The following is a 17,318-nucleotide window of genomic DNA, read 5'->3' on the forward strand; positions in this document are numbered from 1 at the left end:
CACACACACCCTCTGAACCCACACACACCCTCTGAGCCCACACACACCCGCTGAACCCACACACACCCCACCCCTCACTCACCCACCCCACACTCACTCTCGCAGCACCATGTTGGAGGAGAAGAAGACCAGGTGAAGATCATGTTCTTTGACCTCCTGGTGGGCATCTCCTGCATGGTGGCTGCCATGGTGACGGACCACTGGACTGTACTGAGCCCGCGGTTCGACAAGTTCAACACCACCTGTGAGACGGCCCACTTTGGCCTCTGGAAGCTCTGCATGAAGACCATCTTCATGGTGGAGGAAGATTTCATCACACATTCTCTCTGATTCTGTTTCATTCATTAAGTCCAAGAAAATCCCTTTTTTCACTATTTAGTCTGAGGATTCATTCCATTTATATTCCAGTATAGTATAAATGATGGATGTAGTAGCATCTTCAAGCAGCTATACATATAGAATAGCAGACACTTAAAACACAACAACCAAAATAATATGAAACAGCAGAGGAACAAGTGGAGACACCTGTTGCTATACAGTTACATGCCCTTTTAAGGACTTAACCCATTCATCTGCAGAGTGGATGTACGTAATAACAAAGGATGTATATCGCTAGACAGTGGATTAAATACAATCCTTTCAGGATTCCTTCACTGTCAACTATTAAGGTGTAAAGATATATTATCTTTAGTCCTCTGTAGTCCTCTGTTAGATTTAAATATATCCTTCCTTTTCCCGAATTTGGATTGGGTGCAGCAGTCAGGTGGGGCCCCCCGTGTCTCAGGCCCCTCAGTGATTGGTGGAGAAATAGATCAGCTCGTAAAAAAGGAACTCTCCCATGAGCCCCTTAAATGGAGCCAGAGAGCAACAAGACACTTTCTGATAGGTAGAAATGACATGGGAATCTATTAAAAATAACATGTTCTGAATATTCACATTGGATTTCAAGGGTATCTAGAACAACAATATCTACAGAATGTGTGCAATATTTACTTTGGCTTAGATATGAGTCTTTTCCACCTCTGAATCGTCAATGTCGTATAAAAGCTTAAACCAGGTCGAGCCCTCAACCCGTCTCGTTCGATCGTACCCCATCACAGCACCTAACCCCTGACCCCAAGTAGCTCAGACTGGTCGAAGTTGGTAAATATTTCACATCCTTCTTCACAGCAGTGCTGTATAGACCCGGGCTAAGCACTGTAAACATGTTCCTGAGAGGGAGAGTAGGAATCTAGGGCACTATTATCTGGCCCCTTTTCTTCGAGCAGAAGCAGAGATCTGTGGATGGAGAGAGCTGGAGAGAGAAAGAGAGAGAGAGAGAGAGGAGATATTTCGTGCTTTATTCAGGCTGCTGGAGAAGACTAATTCTTAATACTCCTTTCTAGGAGCTAGACAATCTCACAGGGACCTTTACTATAATACACAACCACACACACACACTTCATACACTCTCTCAGCACCATGTTGGAGGAGAAGAAGACCAAGGTGAAGATCACGTTCTTTATCATCCTGGTGGGCATCTCCTGCATGCTGGCTGCCATGGTGACGGACCACTGGACTGTACTGAGCCCGCCGTTCAACAAGTTCAACGCCACCTGTGAGACGGCCCACTTTGGCCTCTGGAAGCTCTGCATGAAGACCATCTTCATGGTGGAGGAGGACCCTGAGGGCCAGGGCTGTGGCCCCATCAGTCTGCCCGGAGGTAAGGGCTGCTTCTACCCTCCGTCTCTGTTAGGGTCAGGGAGTCTACCCTGAGCTAGGGGTCCTTTACTGTATATCCTCCAGGTGATACGCAGGTCGACGTTTATTGGGATGAATCTTGTCCTGGAGGCAGAACTGAGTGATCTTCACTTGTTTGGCCAGCAAGTCAAAATTGGCTATATATTGTAAAAATGTATGAAAACTATAATGAGCTTTTTTCCCTTAATTTAAGGTTAGGGTTAGGCATAAGGTTAGCAATGAGGTTTAGGTTAGGGTTCAGGTTAGGGTTAGGTTTCAAATTGAATTTATGACTTTGTGGCTGTGCCAGCTGGTGACCACCCTGCAGAGCTGCCTCCAGTACATGAGTCATCCCAATAAATGCCAACCTGCAGGTGGTGCAGTGTGATTGTTTCTAACCCTCTGTGTCAGTTCGTGTAAGGCTGTGTCCCAAATGAAACCCTATTCCCTACACAGTGTACTACTTCTGACCAGACACGACCTAGGTAATAGGGTGCCATTTGGGACACAGACAGAGATGAATAACTAGCAGAGCAGTAAATGTCTCTTTGCTCTCCTGTCTCTGTGTTAATGTCTGCTTGCCAGGAAGGTGTTTGTTTCTAACCCTGTTTCTTCTGAGGCTAAAAGAACACGGTTAACCCCTTTCTCTGTCTAGTAGTGTCTCCCCAGAGGCAAGGGGTGATTGACCATATCGGTCTCTATTAGTGAGCTACAGTAAGGGTGAGGGGTTACACGGGCTGCAGAAATTCATCTACTGGCTTTCATTCATTATATCATGTTGTTGCTGGTGGGGGTCGTTACCAATATGCGGCCTTCCAATTAGAATTTGGCTCACTTGTCAGGGATTAAGGGACTCTCGCCCTGCTTTTCTGTCTGAGCGTACAGTAGACCTGCCACTCACCACTTCCATCTCTGCAGATGTCAGAGGATAGGGAGCTGAGAGTGAGTGGTGTGAGTGTACTGTCCTCTCATATATACACACACACACACACACACACACACAGCCCCCCAGAGTTACTATGTGTGCATGTGTGTGTGTGTGTGAGACAGAGAGAGAGAGAGGCAGGTTTAACTATGTGTGTTTCACTTGCCCTGGCAATGTAAACATATGTTTCCCATGCCAATAAAGCCCTTCATTGAAATTGAATTGAATAGAGAGAGAGAGAGAGAGACAGAGACAGAGCGAGAGGGTTTTCTTTGCCATGAAAAAGGAACATAAAATTTGACATACTAATTAGGTTCAGGCTAAAAATACTTGAATCAGTTATAGAATCCATTTTATAGTTGTGAGGTCTGGGGTCTGCTCACCAATCAAGAATTCACAAAATGGGACAAACACCAAATTGAGACTCTGCATGCAGAATTCTACAAAAATATCCTCTGTGTACAACATAAAATACCAAATAGTGTATGCAGAGCGGAATTAGGCCGATACCTGCTAATTATCAAAATCCAGAAAATAACTGTTCAATTCTACACCCACCTAAAAGGAAGCGATTCCCAAACCTTCCATAACAAAGCCATCACCTACAGAGAAATTAACCTGGAGAAGAGACCCCTAAGCAAGCTGGTTCTGAGGCTCAGTTCAAAAACACAAACAGACCACACAGAGCACCAGGACAGCAACACAATTAGACCCAACCAAATCATGGGAAAACAAAAAGATGATTATTTGACACATTGGAAAGAATTAACAAAAAAACTGCCGAAGGCAGACCTGGCTCTCAAGAGAAGACAGGCTATGTGTAACTCTGTGTCGTTGTATGTGTCGAACTGCTTTGCTTTATCTTGGCCAGGTCGCAATTGTAAATGAGAACTTGTTCTCAACTTGCCTACCTGGTTAAATAAAGGTGAAATAAAAAAAAATAATAATAAAAAAATGTGCACACTGCCCACAAAATGAGGTGGAAACTGAGCTGCACTTCCTATCTTCCTGCCAAATGTATGACTTTTTTAGAGATACATATTTCCCTCAGATCACACAGACCAATAAAGAATTAGAAAACAAATCCAATTTTGATCAACTTCTATATCTATTGGGTGAAACTGTCTCAACCTTCCTTCAGGCTCAATTGACTCGCTAGTCCAACTGAGGTGTGTGAATTGACTCGCTAGTCCAACCGAGGTGTGTGAATTGACTCACTAGTCCAACCGGGGTGTGTGAATCTCGCTAGTCCTATCAAGGTGTGTGAATTGACTCGCTAGTCCTATCGAGGTGTGTGAATTGACTCGCTAGTCCAACCGAGGTGTGTGAATTGACTCGCTAGTCCAACCGAGGTGTGTGAATTGACTCGCTAGTCCAACCGCGGTGTGTGAATTGACTCGCTAGTCCAACCGAGGTATGTGAATTGACTCGCTAGTCCTATCGGGGTGTGTGAATTGACTCACTAGTCCAACCGGGGTGTGTGAATCTCGCTAGTCCTATAAAGGTGTGTGAATTGACTCACTAGTCCAACCGAGGTGTGTGAATTGACTCGTTAGTCCAACCGAGGTGTGTGAATTGACTCGCTAGTCCAACCGGGGTGTGTGAATCTCGCTAGTCCTATCAAGGTGTGTGAATTGACTCACTAGTCCAACCGAGGTGTGTGAATTGACTCGCTAGTCCTATAGAGGTGTGTGAATTGACTCGCTAGTCCAACCGAGGTGTGTGAATTGACTCGCTAGTCCTATCGAGGTGTGTGAATTGACTCGCTAGTCACACCGAGGTGTGTGAATTGACTCGCTAGTCCAACCGCGGTGTGTGAATTGACTCGCTAGTCCAACCGGGGTGTGTGAATTGACTCGCTAGTCCTATCGAGGTGTGTGAATTGACTCGCTAGTCCAACTGAGGTGTGTGAATTGACTCGCTAGTCCAACCGAGGTGTGTGAATTGACTCACTAGTCCAACCGGGGTGTGTGAATCTCGCTAGTCCTATCAAGGTGTGTGAATTGACTCACTAGTCCAACCGAGGTGTGTGAATTGACTCGCTAGTCCTATCGAGGTGTGTGAATTGACTCGCTAGTCCAACCGGGGTGTGTGAATCTCGCTAGTCCTATCAAGGTGTGTGAATTGACTCGCTAGTCCAACCGAGGTGTGTGAATTGACTCGCTAGTCCTATCGAGGTGTGTGAATTGACTCGCTAGTCCAACCGAGGTGTGTGAATTGACTCGCTAGTCCTATCGAGGTGTGTGAATTGACTCGCTAGTCCAACCGAGGTGTGTGAATTGACTCGCTAGTCACACCGAGGTGTGTGAATTGACTCGCTAGTCCAACCGCGGTGTGTGAATTGACTCGCTAGTCCAACCGAGGTGTGTGAATTGACTCGCTAGTCCTATCGGGGTGTGTGAATTGACTCACTAGTCCAACCGGGGTGTGTGAATCTCGCTAGTCCTATAAAGGTGTGTGAATTGACTCACTAGTCCAACCGAGGTGTGTGAATTGACTCGCTAGTCCTATCGAGGTGTGTGAATTGACTCGCTAGTCCAACCGAGGTGTGTGAATTGACTCGCTAGTCCTATCGAGGTGTGTGAATTGACTCGCTAGTCCTATAGAGGTGTGTGAATTGACTCGCTAGTCCAACCGAGGTGTGTGAATTGACTCGCTAGTCCTATCGAGGTGTGTGAATTGACTCGCTAGTCCAACCGCGGTGTGTGAATTGACTCGCTAGTCCTATCGAGGTGTGTGAATTGACTCGCTAGTCCTATCGAGGTGTGTGAATTGACTCGCTAGTCCTATCGAGGTGTGTGAATTGACTCGCTAGTCCTATAGAGGTGTGTGAATTGACTCGCTAGTCCAACCGAGGTGTGTGAATTGACTCGCTAGTCCTATCGAGGTGTGTGAATTGACTCGCTAGTCCAACCGCGGTGTGTGAATTGACTCGCTAGTCCAACCGAGGTGTGAATTGACTCGCTAGTCCTATAGAGGTGTGTGAATTGACTCGCTAGTCCTATCGGGGTGTGTGAATTGACTCACTAGTCCAACCGGGGTGTGTGAATCTCGCTAGTCCTATAAAGGTGTGTGAATTGACTCACTAGTCCAACCGAGGTGTGTGAATTGACTCGTTAGTCCAACCGAGGTGTGTGAATTGACTCGCTAGTTCAACCGAGGTGTGTGAATTGACTCGCTAGTCCTATCGGGGTGTGTGAATTGACTCACTAGTCCAACCGGGGTGTGTGAATCTCGCTAGTCCTATCAAGGTGTGTGAATTGACTCACTAGTCCAACCGAGGTGTGTGAATTGACTCGCTAGTCCTATAGAGGTGTGTGAATTGACTCGCTAGTCCAACCGAGGTGTGTGAATTGACTCGCTAGTCCTATCGAGGTGTGTGAATTGACTCGCTAGTCACACCGAGGTGTGTGAATTGACTCGCTAGTCCAACCGCGGTGTGTGAATTGACTCGCTAGTCCAACCGAGGTGTGTGAATTGACTCGCTAGTCCAACCGGGGTGTGTGAATTGACTCGCTAGTCCTATCGAGGTGTGTGAATTGACTCGCTAGTCCAACCGAGGTGTGTGAATTGACTCGCTAGTCCTATCGGGGTGTGTGAATTGACTCACTAGTCCAACCGGGGTGTGTGAATCTCGCTAGTCCTATAAAGGTGTGCGAATTGACTCAATAGTCCAAACGAGGTGTGTGAATTGACTCGCTAGTCCTATCGAGGTGTGTGAATTGACTCGCTAGTCCAACCGGGGTGTGTGAATCTCGCTAGTCCTATCAAGGTGTGTGAATTGACTCACTAGTCCAACCGAGGTGTGTGAATTGACTCGCTAGTCTTATCGAGGTGTGTGAATTGACTCGCTAGTCCAACCGAGGTGTGTGAATTGACTCGCTAGTCCTATCGAGGTGTGTGAATTGACTCGCTAGTCACACCGAGGTGTGTGAATTGACTCGCTAGTCCAACCGCGGTGTGTGAATTGACTCGCTAGTCCAACTGAGGTGTGTGAATTGACTCGCTAGTCCAACCGAGGTGTGTGAATTGACTCACTAGTCCAACCGGGGTGTGTGAATCTCGCTAGTCCTATCAAGGTGTGTGAATTGACTCACTAGTCCAACCGAGGTGTGTGAATTGACTCGCTAGTCCTATCGAGGTGTGTGAATTGACTCGCTAGTCCAACCGGGGTGTGTGAATCTCGCTAGTCCTATCAAGGTGTGTGAATTGACTCGCTAGTCCAACCGAGGTGTGTGAATTGACTCGCTAGTCCAACCGAGGTGTGTGAATTGACTCGCTAGTCCTATCGAGGTGTGTGAATTGACTCGCTAGTCCAACCGAGGTGTGTGAATTGACTCGCTAGTCACACCGAGGTGTGTGAATTGACTCGCTAGTCACACCGAGGTGTGTGAATTGACTCGCTAGTCCAACCGCGGTGTGTGAATTGACTCGCTAGTCCAACCGAGGTGTGTGAATTGACTCGCTAGTCCTATCGGGGTGTGTGAATTGACTCACTAGTCCAACCGGGGTGTGTGAATTTCGCTAGTCCTATAAAGGTGTGTGAATTGACTCACTAGTCCAACCGAGGTGTGTGAATTGACTCGCTAGTCCTATCGAGGTGTGTGAATTGACTCGCTAGTCCAACCGAGGTGTGTGAATTGACTCGCTAGTCCTATCGAGGTGTGTGAATTGACTCGCTAGTCCTATAGAGGTGTGTGAATTGACTCGCTAGTCCAACCGAGGTGTGTGAATTGACTCGCTAGTCCTATCGAGGTGTGTGAATTTACTCGCTAGTCACACCGAGGTGTGTGAATTGACTCGCTAGTCCAACCGCGGTGTGTGAATTGACTCGCTAGTCCAACCGAGGTGTGAATTGACTCGCTAGTCCAACCGGGGTGTGTGAATTGACTCGCTAGTCCTATCGAGGTGTGTGAATTGACTCGCTAGTCCAACCGCGGTGTGTGAATTGACTCGCTAGTCCTATCGGGGTGTGTGAATTGATTCACTAGTCCAAGCGGGGTGTGTGAATCTCGCTAGTCCTATAAAGGTGTGCGAATTGACTCAATAGTCCAAACGAGGTGTGTGAATTGACTCGCTAGTCCTATCGAGGTGTGTGAATTGACTCGCTAGTCCAACCGGGGTGTGTGAATCTCGCTAGTCCTATCAAGGTGTGTGAATTGACTCACTAGTCCAACCGAGGTGTGTGAATTGACTCGCTAGTCCTATCGAGGTGTGTGAATTGACTCGCTAGTCCAACCGAGGTGTGTGAATTGACTCGCTAGTCCTATCGAGGTGTGTGAATTGACTCGCTAGTCACACCGAGGTGTGTGAATTGACTCGCTAGTCCAACCGCGGTGTGTGAATTGACTCGCTAGTCCAACTGAGGTGTGTGAATTGACTCGCTAGTCCAACCGAGGTGTGTGAATTGACTCACTAGTCCAACCGGGGTGTGTGAATCTCGCTAGTCCTATCAAGGTGTGTGAATTGACTCACTAGTCCAACCGAGGTGTGTGAATTGACTCGCTAGTCCTATCGAGGTGTGTGAATTGACTCGCTAGTCCAACCGGGGTGTGTGAATCTCGCTAGTCCTATCAAGGTGTGTGAATTGACTCACTAGTCCAACCGAGGTGTGTGAATTGACTCGCTAGTCCTATCGAGGTGTGTGAATTGACTCGCTAGTCCAACCGAGGTGTGTGAATTGACTCGCTAGTCCTATCGAGGTGTGTGAATTGACTCGCTAGTCCAACCGAGGTGTGTGAATTGACTCGCTAGTCACACCGAGGTGTGTGAATTGACTCGCTAGTCCAACCGCGGTGTGTGAATTGACTCGCTAGTCCAACCGAGGTGTGTGAATTGACTCGCTAGTCCTATCGGGGTGTGTGAATTGACTCACTAGTCCAACCGGGGTGTGTGAATCTCGCTAGTCCTATAAAGGTGTGTGAATTGACTCCCTAGTCCAACCGAGGTGTGTGAATTGACTCGCTAGTCCTATCGAGGTGTGTGAATTGACTCGCTAGTCCAACCGGGGTGTGTGAATCTCGCTAGTCCTATCAAGGTGTGTGAATTGACTCGCTAGTCCAACCGAGGTGTTTGAATTGACTCGCTAGTCCTATCGAGGTGTGTGAATTGACTCGCTAGTCCAACCGAGGTGTGTGAATTGACTCGCTAGTCCTATCGAGGTGTGTGAATTGACTCACTAGTCCAACCGAGGTGTGTGAATTGACTCGCTAGTCCTATCGAGGTGTGTGAATTGAGTCGCTAGTCACACCGAGGTGTGTGAATTGACTCGCTAGTCCAACTGCGGTGTGTGAATTGACTCGCTAGTCCAACCGAGGTGTGTGAATTGACTCGCTAGTCCTATAAAAGTGTGTGAATTGACTCACTAGTCCTATCGGGGTGTGTGAATTGACTCACTAGTCCAACCGGGGTGTGTGAATCTCGCTAGTCCTATCAAGGTGTGTGAATTGACTCACTAGTCCAACCGAGGTGTGTGAATTGACTCGCTAGTCCTATCGAGGTGTGTGAATTGACTCGCTAGTCCAACTGCGGTGTGTGAATTGACTCGCTAGTCCAACCGAGGTGTGTGAATTGACTCACTAGTCCTATCGGGGTGTGTGAATTGACTCACTAGTCCAACCGGGGTGTGTGAATCTCGCTAGTCCTATAAAGGTGTGTGAATTGACTCACTAGTCCTACCGGGGTGTGTGAATTGACTCACTAGTCCAACCGGGGTGTGTGAATCTCACTAGTCCTATAAAGGTGTGTGAATTGACTCACTAGTCCTATCGGGGTGTGTGAATTGACTCACTAGTCCTATCGGGGTGTGTGAATTGACTCACTAGTCCTATAAAGGTGTGTGAATTGACTCACTAGTCCAACCGGGGTGTGTGAATCTCGCTAGTCCTATAAAGGTGTGTGAATTGACTCACTAGTCCTATCGGGGTGTGTGAATTGACTCACTAGTCCAACCGGGGTGTGTGAATCTCACTAGTCCTACTGATGTGTGTAAATTGACACGCTAGTCCAACATAGGTTTGTGAATTGACTCGCTAAACTGGATGTGCTAGATGTACTACATTCAGTCGTTCACACTTGGAAGAAAGGCAGTGGGAACTGTCTAAATACAGGTGTGGAAGCCATGGGGATGTGGAAGACAGGCAGCGGGAACTGTCTAAATACAGGTGTGGAGTGGGAACTGTCTAAATACAGGTGTGGAAGCCATGGGGATGTGGAAGACAGGCAGCGGGAACTGTCTAAATACAGGTGTGGAGTGGGAACTGTCTAAATACAGCTGTGGAGTGGGAACTGTCTAAATACAGGTGTGGAATACATGGGGATCTAGAAGACAGGCAGTGGGAACTGTCTAAATACATCTGTGGAAGACATGGGGATGTGCTACTGTGTAAATAATTCAAGGTTACAGATATGGATGTGATAATACGTTTATTTTTAAGTGCAAGTATAAAGATCACATTGGCTTTGAATAATTACAACATTGTCAGTGTTGGAAGTGACTATTCCACTATGTTCAGGACAGTTTTCACTCAATACTGCCTGTGAATGGGTGTTTGATTAGATGGCCACGTGGTCTTGTTCAAGGAGGAAATTCACTGGGACAATTGCTGTCATTCAATGCATTGCTGCATACCATTCAACCACAATCTGTGGTATTGTGGATCCAGTTGTGTTTGGTGGTTATAGACTTCACTACAGACAGATGTAGGATCAGAATCTGACCTATTTTGTCACAGCAAAAATAATCCTGCAGCAACAGGAATTGAACATTTAGTCCATAATGTTTTGATCAGTGGTTAAGCTATTAGATAAGATTCATTTAATAGTCACATGTACAGGGTTACAGATGTATTACAGGGTACAGTGAAATTCAGGTAGCTGACTAGTGGTGGCTATTCAGCAGCCTGATGGTCTGGGGTTAGAAGCTATTGGCCAGTGTGTTGCGTGTGATACAGCCCGGCAGTAGGCTCTCGATGGTGCTCCTGTAGAACACAGCAAGCGCCCTTGGAGACAGGCCACATTTCTTCATCCTCCTGTTAGATTGGGGGCTGTTAGTGACCCAGAGGAAAGTGAGGCATAATGGGATTTATCCAGGTTTCCAGCCACACAGTCACCTGATGTTATGTGTTAGCTGCTCATTAAGACACACTGTTGGGGCTGGGGGTTGGACAGGGGTTGGGTGTGAGGCAGAATACATCAACACAGCGCAGCGCCAGCAAAGAATATTACATTGTGTGAAAAACACCACAGGATCATACACGCCTAAATGTCTACCCGTGGTGGGAGTCAGGGTGACTCACCTTAATAACATGCTTTGCATTCCAAACCGATTGGAGCTGATCACCGTGTGTCATGCGCTCCCGGTCATTTCCGTTCACTCCTGTTCGCTGTACACTTTTGTCATTTACCGCCGTAATTACAAGGCATTTGTCTTCCGCAACAAGATGCCTTGATGACATTTGAAAACGGCCTTCCCTATAAATGACGCATGACTTCTTGACTGGTTTTAAATCAAACAAACACTTTAATGAACACCACCATCACGTCAGCCAGGAAATAACACTAGGGGCATATTGTTGGAGTGATGGATGGTTTCATGTGTGTGTCTTTGTCTGTGTCTCTCTCTCTCTCTCGCTCTCTCCCTCTGTGTGTGTGTGTGTGTGTGTGTGTGTGTTTCTCTGTGTGGTGTGTGTGTGTTGGGAGGAATGTAAGTGGCTCACAGACAGATAGACAGTAGATAGTAGGCAGTTGAATTACCTGTTCATTTGGAAGGAAGGGACCAGATGGTTATTGGTTTAACTCTCAGGAGGGTAGTATTTTTGGAGTCCCTGAGCAAGGCAATTAGTTCAGGATGAGACACAGCTGGATAAATGGAGATGGGTGCAAACTGTAGTTTCTCAACCCCGGTGTTCTGGAACTGTAGTGTTTCTCAACACCAGTGTTCTGGAACTGTAGTGTTTCTCAACCTCTGTGTTCTATAACTGTAGTGTTTCTCAACCTCTGTGTTCTATAACTGTAGTGTTTCTCAACCTCTGTGTTCTGGAACTGTAGTGTTTCTCAACACCAGTGTTCTGGAACTGTAGTGTTTCTCAACCTCTGTGTTCTATAACTGTAGTGTTTCTCAACCTCTGTGTTCTATAACTGTAGTGTTTCTCAACCTCTGTGTTCTATAACTGTAGTGTTTCTCAACCCTGGTGTTCTATAACTGTAGTGTTTCTCAACCCTGGTGTTCTATAACTGTAGTGTTTCTCAACCTCTGTGTTCTGGAACTGTAGTGTTTCTCAACCTCTGTGTTCTATAACTGTAGTGTTTCTCAACCTCTGTGTTCTATAACTGTAGTGTTTCTCAACCTCTGTGTTCTATAACTGTAGTGTTTCTCAACCCTGGTGTTCTATAACTGTAGTGTTTCTCAACCCTGGTGTTCTATAACTGTAGTGTTTCTCAACCCTGGTGTTCTATAACTGTAGTGTTTCTCAACCCTGGTGTTCTATAACTGTAGTGTTTCTCAACCCTGGTGTTCTATAACTGTAGTGTTTCTCAACCTCGGTGTTCTATAACTGTAGTGTTTCTCAACCTCTGTGTTCTATAACTGTAGTGTTTCTCAACCTCTGTGTTCTATAACTGTAGTGTTTCTCAACCTCTGTGTTCTGGAACTGTAGTGTTTCTCAACACCAGTGTTCTGGAACTGTAGTGTTTCTCAACCTCTGTGTTCTATAACTGTAGTGTTTCTCAACCTCTGTGTTCTATAACTGTAGTGTTTCTCAACCTCTGTGTTCTATAACTGTAGTGTTTCTCAACCCTGGTGTTCTATAACTGTAGTGTTTCTCAACCCTGGTGTTCTATAACTGTAGTGTTTCTCAACCTCTGTGTTCTGGAACTGTAGTGTTTCTCAACCTCTGTGTTCTATAACTGTAGTGTTTCTCAACCTCTGTGTTCTATAACTGTAGTGTTTCTCAACCTCTGTGTTCTATAACTGTAGTGTTTCTCAACCCTGGTGTTCTATAACTGTAGTGTTTCTCAACCCTGGTGTTCTATAACTGTAGTGTTTCTCAACCCTGGTGTTCTATAACTGTAGTGTTTCTCAACCCTGGTGTTCTATAACTGTAGTGTTTCTCAACCTCGGTGTTCTATAACTGTAGTGTTTCTCAACCTCGGTGTTCTATAACTGTAGTGTTTCTCAACCTCTGTGTTCTGGAACTGTAGTGTTTCTCAACCCTGGTGTTCTATAACTGTAGTGTTTCTCAACCTCGGTGTTCTATAACTGTAGTGTTTCTCAACCTCTGTGTTCTATAACTGTAGTGTTTCTCAACCTCGGTGTTCTATAACTGTAGTGTTTCTCAACCTCGGTGTTCTATAACTGTAGTGTTTCTCAACCTCTGTGTTCTGGAACTGTAGTGTTTCTCAACCTCTGTGTTCTATAACTGTAGTGTTTCTCAACCCCTGTGTTCTATAACTGTAGTGTTTCTCAACCTCTGTGTTCTATAACTGTAGTGTTTCTCAACCTCTGTGTTCTATAACTGTAGTGTTTCTCAACCCTGGTGTTCTATAACTGTAGTGTTTCTCAACCTCTGTGTTCTGGAACTGTAGTGTTTCTCAACCCCTGTGTTCTATAACTGTAGTGTTTCTCAACCTCGGTGTTCTATAACTGTAGTGTTTCTCAACCTCTGTGTTCTATAACTGTAGTGTTTCTCAACCTCTGTGTTCTATAACTGTAGTGTTTCTCAACCTCAGTGTTCTGGAACTGTAGTGTTTCTCAACCTCTGTGTTCTATAACTGCAGTGTTTCTCAACCCTGGTGTTCTGGATTTGTAATGTTTCTCAACCCTGGTGTTCTATAACTGTAGTGTTTCTAAACCTCTGTGTTCTATAACTGTAGTATTTCTCAACCTCTGTGTTTTATAACTGTAGTGTTTCTCAACCTCTGTGTTCTATAACTGTAGTGTTTCTCAACCTCTGTGTTCTATAACTGTAGTGTTTCTCAACCCTGGTGTTCTATAACTGTAGTGTTTCTCAACCTCTGTGTTCTGGAACTGTAGTGTTTCTCAACCCTGGTGTTCTGGATTTGTAATGTTTCTCAACCCTGGTGTTCTGGATTTGTAATGTTTCTCAACCTCAGTGTTCTGGATTTGTCATGTTTCTCAACCCTGGTGTTCTATAACTGTATGTCACACCCTGACCATAGAGAGCCCTCTAATTGGGGATCATACTTAGTGTGTCCTTTTCCCCACCTGCTATGTGGGATATTGTTTTGGATGAGTGACTATACGCGCTACGTATTTCATGATCGCTTTGTCTTTGTTGTTTTTGGATGTTTCACTATCATTAAGATGTGGAACTCTACTCAGGCTGCGCCTTGGTCTTGACACTGTAGTGTAAATTCGCTGCGCCTTGGTCTTGACACTGTAGTGTAAATTCGATGCGCCTTGGTCTTGACACTGTAGTGTAAATTCGCTGCGCCTTGGTCTTGACACTGTAGTGTAAATTCGCTGCTCCTTGGTCTTGACACTGTAGTGTAAATTCGCTGCTCCTTGGTCTTGACACTGTAGTGTAAATTCGATGCGCCTTGGTCTTGACACTGTAGTGTAAATTCGCTGCGCCTTGGTCTTGACACTGTAGTGTAAATTCGCTGCTCCTTGGTCTTGACACTGTAGTGTAAATTCGCTGCGCCTTGGTCTTGACACTGTAGTGTAAATTCGCTGCGCCTTGGTCTTGACACTGTAGTGTAAATTCGCTGCGCCTTGGTCTTGACACTGTAGTGTAAATTCGCTGCGCCTTGGTCTTGACACTGTAGTGTAAATTCGCTGCGCCTTGGTCTTGACACTGTAGTGTAAATTCGGATGAACTAAATACACTATCAAAAAGCCATGTTGTGGCAAGTGATGTAGACAGGGTGTCATACACCCATTATTTTATATGACAGCCTGAAATGGCTTCATAGTTAGGTTCCCAATTTCCCAAACTCATAACTATCTAGCTGACTAGCTAAAGCCAATTTAATTAAATTACTAGTTATTACAGAGAAACAATTCATTTTATTTAAATGTATTCATCAAGAAGGAGTCAATAGGCTACAAAGCTTGATCAAATTCATTTAAAAACATACCTTCTGTGAATCTTGCCCATCCCCGGCAGCTCAAATCAAATCAAATTGTGTTGGTCACATACACGTGATTAGCAGATGTTATTGCGGGTGGAGCGAAATGCTTGTGCTTCTAGCTCCGACAATGCAGTAGTATCTAACAAGTAATATCTAACAAATTACACAACATACACCCAATACACACAAATCTAAGGAGGAATGAATTAAGACTATATACATATGGACGAGCGATGTCAGGACAGAAATCAAAAGCTGTGTGTGTCACTCAACACTCTCTCTCCTCTTCCACTGACAATACTGTCTGCACCTCCACAGTATCTAACGTCCTGCACCACTAGAGTATCTAATGTCCTGCACCACTAGAGTATCTAATGTCCTGCACCACTAGAGTATCTAATGTCCTGCACCACTAGAGTATCTAACGTCCTGCACCACTAGAGTATCTAACGTCCTGCACCACTAGAGTATCTAACGTCCTGCACCACTAGAGTATCTAACGTCCTGCAACACTAGAGTATCTAAAGTCCTGCACCACTAGAGTATCTAACGTCCTGCACCACTAGAGTATCTAAAGTCCTGCACCACTAGAGTATCTAATGTACTGCACCACTAGAGTATCTAACGTCCTGCACCACTAGAGTATCTAACGTCCTGCAACACTAGAGTATCTAAAGTCCTGCACCACTAGAGTATCTAACGTCCTGCACCACTAGAGTATCTAACGTCCTGCACCACTAGAGTATCTAACGTCCTGCACCTCCAGAGTATCTAACGTCCTGCACCACTAGAGTATCTAAAGTCCTGCACCACTAGAGTATCTAACATCCTGCACCACTAGAGTATCTAACGTCCTGCACCACTAGAGTATCTAAAGTCCTGCACCACTAGAGTATCTAAAGTCCTGCACCACTAGAGTATCTAACATCCTGCACCTCCAGAGTATCTAACGTCCTGCACCACTAGAGTATCTAACGTCCTGCACCACTAGAGTATCTAACGTCCTGCACCACTAGAGTATCTAACGTCCTGCACCACTAGAGTATCTAACATCCTGCACCACTAGAGTATCTAACATCCTGCACCACTAGAGTATCTAACGTCCTGCACCACTAGAGTATCTAACGTCCTGCACCACTAGAGTATCTAACGTCCTGCACCACTAGAGTATCTAACGTCCTGCACCACTAGTGTATCTAACGTCCTGCACCACTAGTGTATCTAACGTCCTGCACCACTAGAGTATCTAAAGTCCTGCACCACTAGAGTATCTAACGTCCTGCACCACTAGAGTATCTAACATCCTGCACCACTAGAGTATCTAACGTCCTGCACCACTAGAGTATCTAACGTCCTGCACCACTAGTGTATCTAACGTCCTGCACCACTAGTGTATCTAACGTCCTGCACCACTAGAGTATCTAAAGTCCTGCACCACTACAGTATCTAACGTCCTGCACCACTAGAGTATCTAACGTCCTGCACCACTAGAGTATCTAACGTCCTGCACCACTAGAGTATCTAAAGTCCTGCACCACTAGAGTATCTAACGTCCTGCAACACTAGAGTATCTAAAGTCCTGCACTACTAGAGTATCTAAAGTCTTCCACCACTACTGTATCTAACATCCTGCACCACTAGAGTATCTAACATTCTGCACCTCTAGAATATCTAAGTGCCTGCACCTCTAGAGTATCTAGCGTCCTGCCTAGCATATCTTTGCTCCTGGGTCACTTTTGAAGAAACCACTTACTAGGGAGAATAGGGGAGGGGGATAATACTTTTATTAATAATTATGATAAAAAGTGGGCTTAAAAATTAAGTTTAGAAAATTAATCAAAAAAATGGAGACCATTGTACACGTTATGGGCATGACCTCTCCGGATATAGATGTGTTGAGTTGATCCAGTAGGTTCTGGATCTCCAGACTTCTTCCCTTTTCCTTCCCAGACTCCTCTAACTGCCCTCCCTCCCTCCATCCCTCCCCATACCTTTCTCCCTACCTGTCCCCTCCCTCCATCCCTCCCTCCCTGTACCTTTCTCTCTACCAGTTCCCTCCCTCTCCCCCGTACCTTTCTCACTATCTGTCCCCTCACTCCATCCCTCCCTCCCTCCCTCCCTCCCATACCTTTCTCCCCACCAGTTCCCTCCCTCCCTCCCCGCACCTTTCTCCCTACCAGTTCCCTCCCTCCCTCCCCCATCCTTGCCTCCATCCCTGTACCTTTCTCCCTACCAGTTCTCTCCCTCCCTCCCTCCATCCCTTTCTCCCTACCAGTCCCCTCCCTCCATCCCTCCCCGTACCTTTCTCCCTACCAGTTCCCTCCCTCCCATACCTTTCTCCCTACCAGTTCCCTCCCTCCCTCCCTCCCTCCCTCTCCGTACCTTTCCCCCTACCAGTTCCCTCCCTCCCTCCCTGTATCCTTTTCCCTACCAGTTCCCTCCCTCCCTCCATCCCTCCATCCCCGTACCTTTCTCCCTACCAGTTCCCTCCCTCCCTACCCATATCTTTCTCCCTACCAGTTCCCTCCCTCCCTCCCTGAACCTTTCTCGCTACCAGTTCCCTCCCTCCCTACCAGTTCCC

The 17,318-nt window shown here is 46.1% G+C and overlaps 1 protein-coding gene across 1 annotated transcript in view; it reads left to right on the forward strand.

The window, feature by feature from the left end:
• The first annotated feature begins 881 nt into the window (after positions 1–881).
• LOC110515673 (voltage-dependent calcium channel gamma-1 subunit-like) overlaps positions 882–17,318 on the forward strand; it is a 30,392-nt gene continuing 13,955 nt past the window's right edge. Inside the window, exon 1 of the mRNA XM_036972990.1 lies at positions 882–1,702. Within this exon, the coding sequence (XP_036828885.1) occupies positions 1,462–1,702 (241 nt within the window). The 5' untranslated portion in view covers positions 882–1,461. The remainder of the gene's footprint in view (positions 1,703–17,318) is intronic.

The sequence above is a fragment of the Oncorhynchus mykiss genome, unplaced genomic scaffold (assembly GCF_013265735.2).
Source record: "Oncorhynchus mykiss isolate Arlee unplaced genomic scaffold, USDA_OmykA_1.1 un_scaffold_215, whole genome shotgun sequence".
In the NCBI taxonomy this organism is placed as follows: Eukaryota; Metazoa; Chordata; class Actinopteri; order Salmoniformes; family Salmonidae; genus Oncorhynchus; species Oncorhynchus mykiss.